The sequence below is a fragment of the Lethenteron reissneri genome, chromosome 55 (genome assembly GCF_015708825.2).
Source record: "Lethenteron reissneri isolate LAM-NWPU_2019-01 chromosome 55, ASM1570882v1, whole genome shotgun sequence".
Classification (NCBI taxonomy): Eukaryota; Metazoa; Chordata; class Hyperoartia; order Petromyzontiformes; family Petromyzontidae; genus Lethenteron; species Lethenteron reissneri.
Window position 1 is genome coordinate 7,935,295 of NC_083833.1, and position 19,272 is coordinate 7,954,566.

Here is a 19,272-nt window from a genome sequence, read left to right on the forward strand (position 1 = left end):
ACACAGTACACACAGTACACACACAGTACAGACAGTATACACACAGTATATACACACAGTACACACACAGTATATACACACAGTACACACACAGTATATATACACACAGTACACACAGTACACACACACAGTACACACACACACAGTAGACACACAGTACACACACACAGTACACACAGTACACACACAGTACACACACAGCACACGCACACACACAGTACACACACAGTACACACACACAGCACACACACAGTACACACAGTATAAACACACACACAGTACACACAGTATACAAGGGGGCGACAGGGGCTGGTTGATGTCACGTGGCTCTGTGTGTGTTTTGGTTGTTATCGAAGGCAACTGCTGGAAACTTGTTTTTTAAAGATTCCTACCCCGTGTCTGGCAGCGGGAAAGATGATTTTAACCACGCAGCAAATCGGGACTCAGTAGAAAAAAAAACTTCGATTGTTCTAGCTACTTTATCGTCGATAAAAAATATTACAAAGATTCCCCGAATAGCCTCTTGGGGCAAGTGGTGCCAGCGAGCAAAACTTTGTAGGTTGCAAACGGAATGGTGGTGGCGGTGTGGCCAGGACTAACGTTCGGCCGCCTTTGTCTCCCCAGTTCTGAAGTTTGTACACTGGACCGGGTACTGTAGTCATTTAAGGCTGAGTAAACCTAGGGGAGGCCCAGGGGTGGGGGGGGAGAGATGTTCGCTCCCTCGCCCTTGGCGTGCTCGCGTGAATCTTCCTCTGGGTCCTCCCGGTTTTTAAAAAATCCTTTATATTAAGTTCGCTTGCTTGCTTAGGACCGTGCAAATCTTTCGGCCTTTTTTTTAACCCACTTCCCGTGATCCAATCGAGCTGACATTTTGCACACAGACTCGTTGTGCGTGACAATGCATTTTCGTGAAAAAATGTTTTCCAAAATTTTACACTGTTTAGGGAAAATGTTTTAAATATTTAATTACCAATTGTTTAATGCTGCCAGACAATCATCTGACCCATAGGTGGCAGCCATCTCAAGCCAGAGGACGAGAGGACTCTAGCCGCCCCGATGCCACGCATATACAGGATTTAGAGTGAAAAACTTTGTTTTTACGTGTTTACTTTTTCCCCCTTCACATTGAGAATGAACATCCACGCGTTTAGAGGATTTGGCCGCGAGAACATTTCCTACGCGATGCTGACGGTGACGATGATAAGCCACTTCGTTGGGCTATCAATTGTGAGAACCAGGTCGCTTCTAAAAAAATAATGTTTACAAAATACTTTTTTTTTAACACGCTTTAATGGAATTTACTAGTAATGGAAGAACTCCACGACTCTAAGAATTGGCCCCGAAGCTTGCCAAAACATAAGGGACCGTGGTGGTTTACAGCCAACGTCAGTTTACCGTGGACAATTAGAGCCAAGCCGAAACATAACTTAAAAACATGTTTAGAGATATTTATTTTTAATGATAGAATATGGTATTGCCATCGGTATGACATAAGTATACCGAGTTTGCAGTCGATACCACGTTGGGAAGTGGGTCAAAATTTAGTTACAAGATTTGAGGATACAACAACAACGAAAACAACAATAGAGTGAGTTAATATAAAGCGTGTAAAAATAATCTTTAAAAATATATTTTTTTAATTTTTAATGATAGAATATAGTATTGTCATCAGTAAGACACAAGTATACCAAGTTTGCAGTCGATACCACATTGGGAAGTGGGTTAAAATTGAGTTACAAGATTTGAGGATACAACAACAGACAGAGTGAGTTAAATGAAAGTGTGTAATAATAAAAAATTAACCCGTAAAAACAAAGTTTTTCACTCTAAATCCTTTATATGCGTGGCGGCTAGAGTCCTCTCGTCCTCTGGCTTGAGATGGCTGCCACCTATGGGTCAGATGATTGTCTGCCAGCATTAAGCAATTGGTAATTAAATATTTTAAAAAATCCCTAAACAGTGTAACATTTTGAAAAGATTTTTTCACGAAAATGAATTGTCACGCACAACGAGTCTGTGTGCAAAATGTCAGCTCGATTGGATCACGGTAAGTGTGTTAAAAAACGACCGAAAGATTTGCACGGTCGTAAGCAAGCAAGCACGCAAGCAAGCAAGCGAACTTAATACAAGTAAACCCGTAAAAACAAAGTTTGTCACTCTAAATCCTTTATATGCGTGGCGGCTAGAGTTCTCTCGTCCTCTGGCTTGAGATGGCTGCAATCTATGGGTCAGATGATTGTCTGCCAGTATTAAGCAATTGGTAATTAAATATTTAATTTGTTTTCCCTAAACAGTGTAAAATTTTGGGAAAAAAATTTCACGAAAATTAATTGTCACACACAACGAGTCTGTGTGGAAAATGTCAGCTCGATTGGATCACGGGAAGTGGGTTAAATAACGAGCGAAAGATTTGCACGGTCCTAAGCAAGCACGCGAACTTAATATAAAAGATTTAAAAATATATTCGCCTGTGGAGGACGCGGGGATCGATCCCGCGACCTTTGGCATGGGAAGCGAGGGCGCTACCAACTGCGCTACTCCACCACGGCCTGTGGAGGGGTTACGCTCTGGGCTCTTACACTCTGACGTTCAGCCAAAGCCATGAATGCGTTCTATTTGAATATATGTAAAATAAAATTTTTTTGCCTAAAAAGTGTAAAATTTTGGGAATTTTTTTCACGAACAATAATTGTCTGGCACAACGAGTCTGTGTGGAAAATGTCAGCTCGATTGGATCACGGGAAGTGGGTTAAAAAACGACCGAAAGATTTGCACGGTCCTCAGCAAGCAAGCAAGCACGCGAACTTAATATAAAGGATTTAAAAAGAGCTATACGTAACATCTCAGTGGGCAATACTTGGTAAAATATAATTTTTTAAAAATGTTTTTAGTTAAAAATATATATTCGTCACTGATGTTGGCCGTGAGCCGGGTTCACAGAGCGATGCGCTAACCACCGTGGTACCGTGACCCCTGACACAGAAACACAAAGACAAAGATCCCCCCTATAGCCTCTAAGGGGCCGTCCATAAATGACGTCACGCACCTGGGGGGGGGGGGTCAGACATTTGTGACGATGTGTGACGTGGGGGGGGGGGTGTTTGAGAAAGGTGACGTCACATCAAAATGCGCAACTTTAAATAAATATAGACAACACGTTCTGCTTCATTAAATAGACTTTTTAATAAATGTTTTCTCCTACAATATCAGAGAGCAGCGGCACATTAAATACGCACTACAATGACAATAGTTTAAAGCGATTTGAAGCATGTTTTATATTTGGGGGGGCAGAGCTTTGTGACGTCATATTTGAGGGGGGGTCTGACTTTTTGTGACGCCGTATGACGATTGGGGGGGGGGGGGGGGGTAAAAAATCGTCCAAAATCGCGTGACGTCATTTATGGACGGCCCCTCACAAAGGCGAGACGGCACACGAGGGGGTGGGTGAGACCATTTCCACACCCGGCCGCCTTTGTCTCCCCAGTGGTGGTGTCTTTTACACCCAATACTCATTTAAGGCTGAGTCGACCTAGGAGAGGTGATGTCTTTTACACCCAATACGAGGTTACTAATTTAAGGCTGAGTCTACCTAGGCGAGGCACACACATACGAAGACAAAGATCCAACGTAAAGCCCTTTGGACTGTTGGGGCAAACACACACATTCAGTACAGTCCACACATTTCGAAAACACACAGACAAAGATCCCCCGTGTAGCCTACACAGTCTGTAGGGAAGAGGGCTTTTCGCGAGCTATTAGTGAAGGTTGACAAGGCACACGATGTGGGGGTAGGTGGCCAACACCACGCCCGGCCGCCTTTGTCTCCCAAGTGCTGATTGTTTACACACGTCATCAAGTACTCATTTAAGGCCGAGTGGACCTAAGGGAGGTCCAAAACCCGTTAAGATTTTATCGTCAACACGGACACACAAGCTTACGCATTCGCCACTCAGTGTCGGCGACATCAATGCAACGCTTGTGCCAGGCTAGGTGCACAAAATGCAATCTCCACGTGTTATACACCATTACGCAGACTGTAGGGGCAAGTGCTGTGAGCGAGTAGCACCTGTGAAGACAATGGAGTGGGTGGCCAGCACCACGCCCGGCCGCCTTTGTCTCCCCAGTGGCGATGTTTTTACGCACCGTACCAGGTACTCATTTGAGGTTGAGTCGACCTAGGGGAGGCCCAGGACGGGAATCAAACTCGGGTCTCCGGGTTCCGAGAGCACAGCGTAGCGCTACCCACCACTATACTCGGGGCCGTCCATAAATGACGTCACGCGATTTTGGAGGATTTTTGACCCCCCCCCCTTCGTCACACGTCACAAAAAGTCAGACCCCCCCCCGCAAATATGACGTCACAAAGCTCTGCCCCCCCCCTCCAAAACCATATTTCCATTTTGAAAATAAAACATGCTTCAAATCGCTTTAAACCATTGTCATTGTAGTGCGTATTTAATGTGGCGCTGCACTCTGATGTTGTAGGAGTGTTGTTATAGCAATTAGTGTTGTTATAACAATTCTATATATTTATTTAAAGTTGCGCATTTTGATGTGACGTCACATTTCTCAAACCCCCCCGCCTCGTCACACATCGTCACAAATATCTGACCCCCCCCCCACCAACCACTACCAACTACCACCATCAACCACCACCAAGCAACCACCACCAACCAACCAACCACCACCACCAACCACCACCACCAACCACCACCAACTACCACCACCAACCACCACCAACCACAACCACCACCAACCACCACCAACCACAACCACCACCAACCACCACCACTACCACGACCACCAGTGTGACAGATGCTTGCTTTGCTATTCGTTCCTAAATTTAATTAAAAAAAGTGTGTGTGTGTGGGGTGTGTGTAAAGCCGCTGTTCCTCACCGAGAAGTCCTCCACAGTGAATGTCAGTTCCCGCCTTGTGTGTGTCACCCTCCAAATAAGAACACCTAGTAAAACCCATAAAGGGGCTCTCACCTCCCCTCCCACGACCCACCTCCCCTCCCCCGACTGACCGACTGACTGACCTCTTGGTCGGCTGGCCAGCTGCTTCGTTCCGCCAGCGCGTGTGACCTTCCCTTCCAGATTTGGCCGTGACGGCCGAGGAGTTTGACAAGAATAAATCAACAAAATCGGGGCAACTCGTTAAACGCATCTGGGGAAGAGGAAAAATAGTTCGTTGAAACTATACCTCTGAGATTTAAAAAAATATATATATTAGAATTAAAGAAACCCAACCGACCTACCCCCCCCCCCCACCCATCTGCGACTTGTTTTCTCAGTGGTGTTGCATTTTCTAACAATTATTCCGATGCTTTTTTGGCAGGAAAGGTAAAAACATTCTGCAAGTCCGAGCCGTGCCGTCTTCCATTCTTTCTAAAAAAAAACCCCCACCCCAACCTTGGCTCTGGTTCGTCGTGATGACATTGCCGGCTGCGAATTTCGAAGAAAAGTTTTACGCAGAGATTTCGCGTAATGTGGGGTTTATTGCAACTTACATTGCAACGCAAACTGTGGATTTATATAGCGGTCTGAATGTGACGCTCCACAACAAACTGCCTAGCACCTCGTCAGCTGAGTCATACGTCTCTAAGAGATGTTTTAGTCTCTGTGTGGCTTCTGGTGTCCCCTAGGTGAGTCTGCGTTTTATTTGAGCTAATGGGTTTTCTGTGAGTCTACGGGTCCTTATCTAAGCATTGGGTATCTGTCAGTCTATCGGTCTCTGTGAGTCCATGGGCCGCTATGTGGGTCTATGGGTCCCTATATGAGTCGACGGGTAGTCTGTGTGAGTCTATGGATCCTTGTGTGAGTATATGGTTCACTCTGTTAGCTAGGGTCTCTGTGAGGCTATGGGCTATCTGTGTGTTCATGAGCCCTTACGTGAGTCTTGAATCCCTAAGAGTCTATGGATCTTTATGTGAGTCTTTGGGCCCATGTGTGAATCTACGGAACTCTGTAAGAGTCTGCGGTTTGTTATGTGAGTCTACAGGTCTCTATGAGCCTATGGGGCTCTGTGAGTGTACAGGTTCCTATGTTAACATAGCCACTTCCGTACCCAGTTACATGCTAATTTCTCACATTAACATCACTAGACCCAGCCACTCCTTTAAAACCCTTGGGCTACACCCATTTCACACATTTAAAACAGTCTTCATCAGCAGCAGGCCATGCTTTCCCACCTGATGACGGATGCTTATGTTGCGCCCGAAACGTCGTGATTTATTTTATTTTTTATACCTACGTGACTTGACTGAAATAACCAAAGAGTAAGATTCCTATGTGAGTTTACGGGTCTTAATGAGTCTACGGGTCTCTATGAGACTATGGGGCTCTGTGAGTCTACAGGTTCCTATGTGAGTCTATGGGTCTCTCTGAGCATATGGGTCTCTGTGAGTGTACAGGTTCCTATGTGAGTTTACGGGTCTTTATGAGTCTACGGGTCTCTATGAGACTATGGGTCTCTGTGAGTGTACAGGTGCCTATGTGAGTCTACGGGTCTCTATGAGACTATGGGTCTCTGTGAGTGTCCCCTATGTGCCCAACATCCCGTGTAGGTTCCGCTCGAGTGTTGTGCTTGTGCCTGGATGTTGACATCCTCTGGGTCTGTTCCATTCCTTGGCTGTCACTCCATCGTTCGTCTTGAAAACTATCTGTCATCCCTTGTGTGCCCTCCCCAAGTCGACTCAACACTATTAACTATTTATATTCTTGGTTCTTTCGGTAAAGTCACGTAGAAGGGAAACAATAAAATAATAAAAATATAAAACAATAAAATTCTTGTGTTGCAATTGAAACGTCGTGATAATTTTTTGTTTTATATTTTTATTATTTTATTGTTTCCCTTTTACGTGACTTTACCGAAAGAACCAATAATATGAATCCCTGCAGTCACGAAAGCTTTAAATCTAAATATAAACTAGTTTTTATTTTATTTTACCATCTAAGGCCCACTGAACTATACTTTTCCAATGAGTTTAATGGTTGATTCACCTGCGTATAGTCCCACACCCATGCGTTCATCTTTCGTTCTCTGTCATTAAACTATTAAATTATCTCCATGCTTCTGTGTGCACGTTTCTATCATTGTTCCGTATTTTGTTGTTGTTCCGTCATGTTCTGTGTTTTATTGTTCATTTCCATGTTTCTGAACCACGTATAATATAGGAAGTGGGATGGACCGATTAAAACATATTTTATACGCAATCGGAGGGTGGGTGAGTGCGTGCACGTGTGACTATGTGAGTGGGTGAGTGACTCTGTATGTACGTGTATATGTTGAACTTCTTTCGCACCGTACATGGCCTGGCACATCGGAGGTGCAGGTGAAAGAAAGCAAACTAACACACAATAAACAAATCAGAAGTGGAGGTTTATTTATTTATTTTATATGTAAAAGTGCATAGCGCTCCAGTGGCTTCCTAGGCATGAGAAAGATGAGTGGCAAATTAAACAAATAAAGATGGGGTCCCCCCCCCCTCCTCTTTTAAATGTTAGATTGTATGGGAAGGCCAGTCGGAACAGATGGTGTCTTGCACAGAGCACGAAACTGACTGCGTTTCGAACGTCGGGTGTCAGGCGGGAAGTTCCAGATTTGTGCGTGTGCTGTGTCTATGTGTGCTTTGTCTAAGTGTGCTGTGTCTATGTGTGCTTTGTCTATGTGTGCTGTGTCTATGTGTGCTGTGTCTATGTGTGCTTTGTCTATGTGTGCTGTGTCTATGTGTGCTTTGTCTAAGTGTGCTGTGTCTATGTGTGCTTTGTCTAAGTGTACTGTGTCTATGTGTGCTTTGTCTGGCACAGTAGGGGGCACAGGTGGTGCATCAGCCAGTCATCTCGGTCATCTAAGTCAGTCGACTCGTGGCACCTGGGTCTGCCCCGTGACCTCCTGCCAGCGGGCGTTAGACACTTCACGTGGCCTCAAGGTGCACATGGCCTGGCACAGGCGTCGTGGTGACGTCACCGCCACTTAGTGGCGAATGGCGGTTGTTGTTGTTGTGTCTATGTGTGCGGTGTAGAAGGGTCAATGCCCGAAACGTCGTCTATTAGATATAGTATTTCCCTTTCAAGCACATACAAGCACAATGCGTTATTACTAACGAATGTGTTGAGATTTTTTTTTTATTAATGAGTAAAAAAACACATGTTTCCCTAAATAATGATAATTATCGGGTCAATTAAGTGTTTGCTTTACCGCCAATACCAACACAGCCGCCATTCGCCACTGAGTGACGGCGACGTCACCATGGAGTCTGTGCCAGGCTAGGTGCACTTCGAGGCCCTCACGTGGAGTTGTCGAAGGCTCGCTGATGGCAGGAGGAGGTCTCGGGACAGACCCGGCAGGTGGCATGGGTCGGTTGACTGAGATGACCGGTAGATGCACTTAGCCGTAACACCCCCCCCCCCACACCTTAGCGTGCCAACTATAACAACAACAACTTTTGATTTAAAGCTTTCGTGACTGCAGGTATTCATCTTCTTGGTTCTTTCGGTAAAGTCACGTAGAAGGTAAATAATAAAATAATAAAAATAAAACATAATAAAATAATTATCACGACGTTTCGGCCACAACGCAAGCAGCCGTCCTCAGGTGAAGACCAGGTCTGTCGGGGAGACAGCGTCTGAATGCAGACGCTGGTCTTCACCTGAGGACGGCTGCTTGCGTTGTGGCCGAAACGTCGTGAGAATTATTTGATAATGTTTTATTTTTAATTATTTTATTATTTCCATTCTACGTGACTTTACCGAAAGAACCAAGAAAACAACAACAACCGCCATTCGCCAGTAAGTGGTGGTGACGTCACCACGACGCTTGTGCCAGGCTATGTGCACCTTGAGGCCGTTCACACACACACAATGTTAAAGCCACGTGAATTCCCCCATTAATTATACTATGTGACACTATTTTTGCTCCTGGGCACTAAGTGTTATTCTCGATTTGAAGTTGTCGTGACTGCAATGATCCATACTCTTTGGTTCTTTCGGTAGTCACGTAGGTGAAAATACAATGAAATAAAAAGGAAAACAACTGAATTAAATCACGACGTTTCGGGCGCAACACAAGCATCCATCATCAGGTGGGTTCGACTACAGCGAAAACATGTGTTGCGCCCGAAACGTCGTGATTTAATTGACTTGTTTTCATTTTTATTTCATTTCATTTTCACCTACGTGACTTTACCGAAAGAACCAAAGACTACTAACTGTTATTTGCAATACATTTCAAAAGATCACTGTCCTGGTCACAAAGGCAAAGTTTGTGGGGAATAATAGCCATTTATGTACTTTTGAGGCATAAGCAATTAGGAAATAACACTTGCAATCTCAGGAACATTTTTTTATTACACTGTTATCAGACAACTCACGCGATTAATCTCATTCATAAAAACGCACACACATTCATTCATTCATAAATTCCCCCCGCCCTCCACCCCCCGTGGCGGTGACGTCACCGGTAGCTGGCACACCCTTTTACGACAACACCCGCGCGCGTTGCGTCCTTTTACGACATCAACCAACCAGAAGCCGCAATTTCCCCCCCTCTTCTCGCTTCACGGTCAAACCGTAAAGCAGGTTTCGCGGGAGACTTCGTTACAAAACGTAGTTCGCATACGCCGAGTGGAAAAAAAATTATTTAAATTTTCTTTGTCGTCCAATCAGCATCGAGAGCTCCGACGATCACGTGCAGCGCGGGAACCAATGAGACGCCGGTGTGTGTGTGGGGGGGAGGCGAGAGGGCGCTTAACCGCAGTGGGAAATGTAATGGGGGTTATTCATTGTCACGTGACTAATCACCGGGGGGGGGGGGGCACCACCCCCCACTACCCCCCCACTACCCCCCACGGTTGTTTGAGACTCAATGGAGGGCGCGGATTTTGATGAAGACGTCGTGTTTAAGGTTGAACTCTTTTGTTGTTTGGACTTGTTTAACTCTTCCCCGCCATCAACACCCCCCCCCCCCCAGCAACCCGCTACCACCCCCCCCACCAACACCACCACCACCACACCACCACCAAACCTCCACACCACCACACTACTCCACCACACCACCCCACCACCAACACAACACCGCCACCAAAACACTCCACCACCAACACACCTCCACCACCACACCACTTCACCACCACACCACTCCACCAACACAACACCACCACCACAACACCAACACCACCACCACCGCCACCACCACCACTCCACCACCACCAACACAACACCACCGCCACCACCACCAACACCACCAACACCACCACCACCGCCACCACCACCACTCCACCACCACCAACACAACACCACCGCCACCACAACACCGCCGCCACCAACACAACACCACCACAACACCAACACCACCACCACACCGCCACTCCACCACCACCAACACAACACCACCGCCACCACCACACTACCACCACAACACCATCACCACCACCACCGCGTCGTGTTCGTCACGCCCCCGAGGTTGACGTGCCACAACGAGGCTCGTAGCGTCGTGCAATCTCGCTGTGATCCAACCGTGTTAGTGGAGGACCGCGGAGCTTGGGAAATTGGTGGTGTATGTACAGTGCGTGTACAGTACGTAGCAGTGTGAGCGCTGCGCTACAAACCCGGCGATTCTGGGCCTCCCCTAGGTCGACTCGGCCTCAACTGAATGTTTTGCACATCGCCACGAGGGAGACAAAGGCGGCCGGGCGTGGTGCTGGCCACCCATCCCATCTTGTGCCCTGTCATAGGTGCCGCTTGCTAACGGCACTTGCCCCTACAGTTTGTTAAGGCTACACGGGGGATCTTTGTCTTGTGCATGTACGTGTGTATGTTGAACTTTCTTCGCACCGTACGTAGCCAGCCGTGCTAATCGGAGGGCGGGTGAGTGTGTGGATTGATTGACTGAGTGGGTGATGGAGAGCAAAGCCACAACATTTACAATCCGAGTATCGTAACGTTTCGCCAGTATGATAATTGTTTTCTTACCCTTTTATCTGGCAACAAAACTGACACCTTTTTTACAAGGAGCCACGTTTGCATTGACCACAATACCTGCAGTCGTAATGCAAACAAAAAACACAACTCTGATAATGTATGCACTGTCCTTGAAGTTGATTGGTCCACACCCGAGACAGCTTTCCTTAGAGCCTAGTCTCACATGGTGTTGGACCAGATGACGCCTTTTGGCGTCATCGTTTTGGCGTCATCTGGTAAAAACAACAATTATCATATTTTTCTACTGGCAAATGAGGTTCCAATGGTGTTTCGCCAGTAATTACAACCGGCATCATCAGGCTGACAACAAGATCTGTGGAGAAATCCTCCTCCTGTTTAGTTCCTTAAATAGAGGGGGTAGATGGGATGACATCATATTCTTGGTTCTTTCGGTAAAGTCACGTAGAAGGGAAATAATAAATAATGAAAATAAACAACAAAATTCTCACGACGTTTCGATTGCAACACGAGCAATCGTCGTCAGGTGTAAAAACCACAGCAAGATAATGTTTGACATCACTTGTGAGCCCTTCTTGAGCGAAGTGGGGGGCGGGGGGGGGAAGAATTAATGAATGCATAACAAGTATAACCCGTAAAAACAAAGTTTTTCACTATAAATCGTTTATATGCGTGGCGGCTAGAGTCCTCTCGTCCTCTGGCTTGAGATGGCTGCCACCTATGGGTCAGATGATTGCCTGCCACCATTAAGCAATTGGTAATTAAATATAATTTATTTTTTCCTAAAAAGTGTAAAAATTTGGAAAAAAAATTTCACGAAAATTAATTGTCACGCACAACGAGTCTGTGTGCAAAATGTCAGCTCGATTGGATCACGGGAAGTGGGTTAAAAAACGACCGAAAGATTTGCACGGTCGTAAGCAAGCAAGCGAACTTAATATAACGGATTTAAAAATGAAAATGGCTATCCATTGCTGGCTGGGTCATTCATCCGGTAACCAACGCAAACATTTTGCATGCACATGATGAGGTGGACCATCCGAAGATGTGGCCGTGCCGACTCATTCTCACTGCCCGCCTGTGTCTGTCAAGGGTGGCACCAGTAGGGTTTTTTACAATCGGGTTTAATTGATATGAGTTGTTAATTGATATGAGTTGTTGGCTGGCTGTGGAGTGGCAACGCTGCGCTATTTCCGTATGTACCCCGCAAAAATAGCGTTTTGTGTAAAACAAATTTCAGATAGCCCATACTCTTAGTTTTTCTGGTAAAGTCACGTGGGTAAAAAAATATATAATAATAAATGGAACAGTTACACCTGATGACGGAGGCTTGTGTTGCTTCTGAAATGTCGTGATTTAATTTAGTTATCATTTATTATAATTTTTTGACCTACGTGACTTTACCGAAAAAACCTAAGAGTATGAATCCTTGCAGTCACGAAAGCTTCAAATTCAGATAGCCCGCACCTCCATATACCCCGCAGGGTCTTGCTTTGTTTGTAAAAGTGGTATACCCCGCGGGTTATATGCGGGAAAATACGGTAAACCCCGGCCGCTCACCCCAGTTGGATGCCCTGCCACGGCGAACATCAGTGGCGCGTGCGGTCATCGTAGCCGGCGCTGGCGTGGGGCTGCCCCCTCTTCACCGGTCCAACGTGGTGAAGTATGGTCAAACAGCCCCCCTTGATTGACATGGCGTGGGTGAGGCTTCGCCCAGCAAGTGGATTGACAAAGAGCTGTGAATAATGTATTGTTTTGTAATTGTTACTTGCTTATGGTTCCTTGCTCTTCAAATCTAGATTTACAAGTTCCTTATCAACAACAAGGCAACTCCTATGACTAATTGGGAATGGGACGCAAGCGTAGGATTGATCACCCTGTCGCTGGCCGCCTTTGGGGAGGGTGTATAGTGTGAAAGGCCGAAACACCCTAGGAACCAAAGGTTCACCACTGACGATGTGCTCCCCAAATTTCACCAGGCTCATTGTTCATGAACTCTTGGAAGTGCTTGCACAAAGGATAGTAACATCTCATCCTGTGTTCTTGGAATCTAGATTTGAAGTTTTTGTGACTGCAAGGATCCATACTCTTTGGTTTTTTCGGTAAAGTCACGTAGGTGAAAATAAAATAAAAACTGAATTAAATCACAACGTTTCGGAGGCAACACAAGCTTCCGTCTTCAGTTGGAACTGCTCCAGCAAAATTACTGTAGTGAGCAGTTCCACCTTAAGACGGAAGCTTGCGTTGCCTCCGAAACGTTGTGATTTAATTTCAACCGAGAAGATGGATTCTGGCTTGGCAATCATTGGAAGGATTTGATAAACCATTTCGGGTCTTAATTGATTGTGTTCACGCTTACGGTGACTTTCAGACTGAATTCCATTCTCTCCCCCCTCCTCTTTTCCTAACATATGTAATAAAAGGACTCGAACACTTCTTTCTGTCTTCGTGTCTTTATTCAGGTTCACGTCTTTACCCACACGGCACGCTGTTATAACTCCTGTATTTGTAGCCCCCGGCTATTCACTGCTATTATAGCTTCCTCACCCCTCTGACTCTCTGCTTCATCTACTGTAACCTCCTCCCTGCAGACTCGCTGCTACCCCTATGTGCAGACCCTCTGGCTGTCACTGTATGCAGACCCGCTGCCCACTCTCTCTGTGCAGCCCCGCTGCTGACTGCAGCCTCCTTGCTGCTTCGGGTCGGTCACCGCTGGCCAACGGTGCCGATCCTCGCTTCCCCCGTGTTCGTGGCGATCTCGCCACACCCCGCTTCGCCCTTCGTGGCCTTCCTCTGTTCCTGGTTCCCCGTCACTCCCCTTGCTCTTCCGGTTCCCCTCCTTCTATACTCAACCCCTCTCCCCCCCACGTGACCTAACTCCTCCCCCCCTGACGGCACCTCAGAAGGGCCGTTTACAACCGCATTACATCACCCTCCCCCCTAAAGAAAATCCAGCCGACCTCGGCTGAATTGCAACCTGAAAAGCAATGCGGGTGTAAAGGGCCAACACGCAAAAAGACACGAAGCATTGAAGAACATTATAACAATAACACAACATAACACAATCTAACGAAACGTGAGGGATTTCGAGCGAGTACGGGTAGCCGGGCCGTCCCGGACGGTCGGCGGCCCACCCGCCGAGCGGGAACGTGGAAGGGTTTTAGGGGCGACGGGCGCAAGTTCTTCCGTCGCCATTGGAGGCCCGCCACTGTCCCGCTCGCGTCCAGAAACATCCCGTACTCGCGTCCGCGGAGGGATAGGAAGAGCTGCAGGTCCCGTGGGTTCTGCGGCTCCGGTCGGCGTCCCACAAGCGGAAGGTCCTCCTCCCTGCGCTGTCACGGCCGGCTTGTCTGTGAAGGGTACGACAGGCGCTCTCGCAAGGTCAGCAGACACAGGCAAGGGCGAGTCGGCAGCAACAGACCCCGGCAAGGCAACTTGGGGAGATGACGCATCCGGCCGTGGGGCAATGTATGGCTTCAACCGGGACGTGTGCACGAACCAACGCCGTGCACCAACCTGAACACGCGCCGACTGTGGGTTGGGAACCTCAATGAGGCGGACCGGACCCTGCCAAGGTCGATGTAATTTAGGAGATGTACCTGGCCGCACCTGTGGGCAATGAAGCCAGGCCAGGTCCCCCTTTTTCCAGGGACACTCCCCCTTTGAACGTCGGGCACACCGCTCATTCCTGGCCTGAGCCTTGGCAGTAGCCATGCGGGCATTTTCCCTCGCCTCAGCGACACGCCGAACGTTGTCCTTAATATACTCAGGAAGAGGCTTAACAGGCCCCCTCGCACCGGTTCCCAACTGGTCATGAATCGGCGGCACGTTCTCACGGCCGTACATAAGGAAAAACGGCGAGTATCCAGTAGCCGCGTGCGGCGTCATGCGATACGCCGAAAGCACCCCAGGGATATGCAAATCCCAATCAGATTGGTTTTCCCCGACTGTATGGCACAGCATGGCGGACAGAGTCCGATTCAACCGTTCCACCATACCATCCGTTTGCGGGTGGTAGGGGGACGTCCGTATCTTTTTAGTTCCAAGAGCCGCACACACCTCCCCCAACAATTTAGACGAAAAGTTACGTCCCTGATCCGTAAGGAGCCTCTCCGGAGCCCCTTTGTCCATTACATACCCAAATAGAAAGGCGTCCGTGATAGACGCCGCTGACTGGTCAGGCAAGGGCCAGGCCATCGGCCAGCGAGAGAGGTACTCCACCCCCACCAGTAAATACTTATTCCCTTTAGCTGATGGCGGAAAGGGTCCCAAAATATCTAACGCCACCAACTCATTAACCCGAGATACTTTAATCGATTGTATCGGCGGAACATATGGATGTTTAGGCGGCTTACGGCGGGCACAATCGGGACACGCGCGAACGTGACCGACGACATCCGTCGTCATGCCGTGCCAATAATAGTCTCGTTGCAGCGTCAATAGGGTTTTCTGCACCCCCAGGTGTAAAAGTGTGTCACAGTGCAAAGATCTAATCAACTCATAGCGCAATGACGCAGGCACAACGAGACGCCAGTGTTCCTGTATCCCTTCCCTCCACATCAGTAACCCATCTCGGAGAGCAGTTTCCGAATTACCACCCGCACCGACTTCCTTACCCGCCTTCTCCGTTCGTTTCCGTAACGACACCAAAGAATCGTCCAACATTTGCTCCCGAACCCACACAGACCTTGGAAGACGCAAAATCCCGTCAGCCGGTCCCCCTTCAACCGGTCCCGGTGTAAGCGGAGGTTCGAGAACATCCACTGCCCGCGCGACAGGCTGAGGGGGGGGCTGAGCCGGTCCACACCTATGCGTCCCCGACGCACACGCACAAGGGGATTGTTGCGGCAACCTGGACAGTGCGTCCGCGTTAGCGTGACGCACACCCTTCCGATGGTGAATTTGGAAGGAGAATTCTTGCAACGTGTCCAGCCATCTCGCCAATTGTCCGGATGGCTGGTCCATCTTAAGAGCGTACTGCAAGGCCGCATGGTCCGTTCGGACAATAAACGACCGACCGTACAGATACGGTCGAAATTGGCGGAGAAAATACACAATAGCCAAAAGTTCCCTGCGAGTGACGCAGTAACGAGTTTCCGCGGGAGACAAAACCCGACTCCCGTACGCCACCACACGCTCAACACCACCTTTTGACTGGGACAACACCGCCCCAATCCCGGTGTCACTCGCATCAGTATCCAGAATGAAGGGATGTTCAAAATCCGGATAATCCAACGTCGGCGCAGTAGCCAGTAGGTCGCGCAGGCTCCGAAACGCCGCCTCCTCCGGCGGTCCCCACACAAATTTGTGCCCCTTCCCAGTAAGGAGATGCAAAGGCCTGGCGATAGTAGCGAAATTCGGAACAAACCTCCGGTAATATGAGGCGAACCCCAAAAACCGACGCACATCACCCACCGTGGCGGGGGTTGCCCAATCCCGGACACACGCAGTTTTCTCTGGATCCGTGGCCACCCCGTCCGCACTAACAATATGTCCCAAGTATCGAACGGAACGTTGCAGTAGATGACATTTCTTAGGCTTGAATTTCAAATTAGCAGAACGCATTCTGGCAAAAACGGCCTCCAACCGCAATAAATGCTCATCAAATGTGCGGCTGAAGACAATAATATCATCTAAATAAATGAGACATGTCTCCCACTGCAACCCCGTCAATACCAACTCCATCAATCTCTGAAAGGTGGCAGGGGCTGCATTCAACCCCATCGGCAGACAGTTAAATTGGAACAACCCCTGCGGCGTACGGAACGCTGTCTTTTCCCGCGAGGGCTCGTCAAGGGGAAGCTGCCAGAAGCCCGAAGAGAGATCTAGCGTTGAAAAAAACTTAGCCCCTGACAAGGCGTCGAGAGAATCGTCCATACGCGGCAGGGGATACGCATCTGCCACCGACACTTTATTTAACTTCCGAAAATCCACACAAAATCGTAATTTACCATCTTTCTTTTTAACCAACACGACAGGCGCACCCCACGGGCTATTAGACGGAGATATAATATCCGCTTTCAACATGTCTTCCACTGCCCCTCGAACGTGCTCACGCTCAGCCGGACTCATCCGACGCGAGTTCAAGCGGATAGGGGCCGCGTCCCCCGTTTCGATGTGATGAGAGAGCAGCGAGGTGCGTCCCAAGTCCAAATCGTCCGAGCTAAACACATCGGAATAGCTCGCTAATAATTTATGAATCGCACAACGCTGCTCAGCGGAAAGGGCCGAATTTTCCGCACATAATTCGGCGATCCAACGATCGTCCACCCCTCCGTCGTGTGAAACACCACCCACCAGCCCCCCGTCCGGAATGTCACTCTGAGCCGTAAACGCCGTAGTGGCGTGTGCCACAACGGTACCAGCCGGCACACACACGCTTTCAAAAGTCGCATTTAACACCTGCAAAAACGGGCGCTGATCCGGACGGACAATGGTTTGCGCCCCCACCAGTGCCAATCCGCCCGTAACAGCGGCGGACGGCGACAGCAAAATTCCACAAGCACTCTGCCGACCCGGAACCGGCTTCCGGTATCGTAGGGGAATGAGCATCTGCGAGCCAGGTGGAATATCAACTGAAACTTCCGATAACGCCTGCACCTGGGCAACCGGAGCCGGTCGCCCCCAGGTGGACTGTAAAAACGCCAATTTGCGGCCCCCTGGCAGTTCAATGCAATTTTCATTGATTCTAATTAAAATGGGCATCTTAGCCAAAAAATCCGTGCCCAACAAGCAAGGAACCGCCAGGGACCTCGAAATTAACACAACGCCCGAGGCCGAGACCCCCCCGATAGAAATATTAGCGTCCACCTGTCCCACGATGCCCATACTACCCCCGTTCGCAGCGATGCAGGAAGCGTAAGCCGGCCTCACGGCCCCCGGTGGGATGTTCAAAAGATGGAATATGACATCCGAAATAATGGTCGCGGACGCCCCGGAATCCACCAAAATACGCACGTCCACCCCTTGGATCGACCCCGGTACAGTGGACGAACCTGTAGCGGCCGCGACAACCCGCCGAGCCAACTTACGCCACTGCGTTATCGAGCGACAAGGCGCAGATACTGGCCTCCCATATTTTAGAACATCCGCGTCGCACAACAACGGCGATGAGTGAGGTGTCAGGCCTTGCCGGGTGTCTGGTGCGCACCGACTTGCCTGTGCCGGAGGGTCTTTCTTTGGGACGTCCGCGATCGAGGCCTCCTGCTGGGGCGGCCCCGGAACCCGGGCCCAGCAGTCCCTGGCATAGTGGCCCCGACGGCCGCAGCGGAAACAGTCGACGTCGGGTCGGCGCGCAGCAGGCACCCCGTCCCGACGTGGCCGCGCCGGCGGCGGAGCCCGCGGCCCCGGCTCGCTTCGAGCCGGCCACGGAGTGGAGGCGGCCGACAGCTCCTTTGGGCCGGTCGCATCCGGCACGTACACGGCCTTTGTAGGGTCCCACCCTACGGCCCCCCCATCGACGACAGGACCGCCCGTCCACGCCGTGACTTGTTTCCAGCGGCGGAGATTGAACTGGGCGTCCAAACACTTGGCCGCGGTCCGGGACGTGAGTTTCTCGTGACCGCACGCCGGCATTGGAATGCCCAGATCCCGGGATAACTCTAACATCTTCCCCAAGATGAGAGGTTCCAGCAGGTCAGGCTCCGTCTCCGGGTAAGCGGCCATCGCGAGTTCCAGCACGGCGCCCCTGTACGCTACAGGCGACTCCTCCGGTGCGCGTTGCCGCTGCACGAAGCGGCGATGGGCGTCATCCGGTGGCTCGTACGCGTCCGCCATTTCGTCGAACACTCCACGCAATGTTTTCTTCTTCGCAGCTTTTATAGAGCGAAAAAAACGAACAGACTCATCGTCAAGGAGAGTCGGAAGCACCTCCAGCGCCTCGGCGTCCGTCCACCTTGCCGTTCGTACCGCCGCCAAAAATCGACAAGCGAACGCACTCCAATCGCCCCCGATGGAGAACTCCTTAACAGTTGTAAGGTGACGACTGCGGCTCCTTGGCCTGCTTCCGTCCGTCACCGACTCTTCCGGCGGCAAGTTCAGCAAGGCGTCGCAACGCGGTGTCTCCAAGATGGCGGACGATCCTCGTGGCGGCCCCAAAATGGCGGCTTCCCGCCTTCCGTGGTGCGCCACGCCCAAGATGGCGTCTTCACGCCGCGTGGTCGATGGCGGCGCCATCGAAGACGACCCGGGCTCCTGCCGATCACCACCATCACCTACCAACGCCGCCCTTGGCGTGACAAGGTCACACAACTCCGTGATGACGGTTTTTAGGGTCGCCAGTTGCTCCGCCATCCGGGTCCATCTTAAATCTTCGTCCTTCAACGCAGATGGGT

General features: G+C 49.5%; 1 protein-coding gene across 1 annotated transcript in view; it reads left to right on the top strand.

The window, feature by feature from the left end:
- The first annotated feature begins 9,823 nt into the window (after positions 1-9,823).
- Positions 9,824-19,272, top strand: part of VEZT (vezatin, adherens junctions transmembrane protein) — a 48,551-nt gene continuing 39,102 nt past the window's right edge. The window contains exon 1 of the mRNA XM_061574399.1: positions 9,824-9,905. Coding sequence (XP_061430383.1) covers positions 9,867-9,905 — 39 coding nt within the window. The 5' untranslated portion in view covers positions 9,824-9,866. The remainder of the gene's footprint in view (positions 9,906-19,272) is intronic.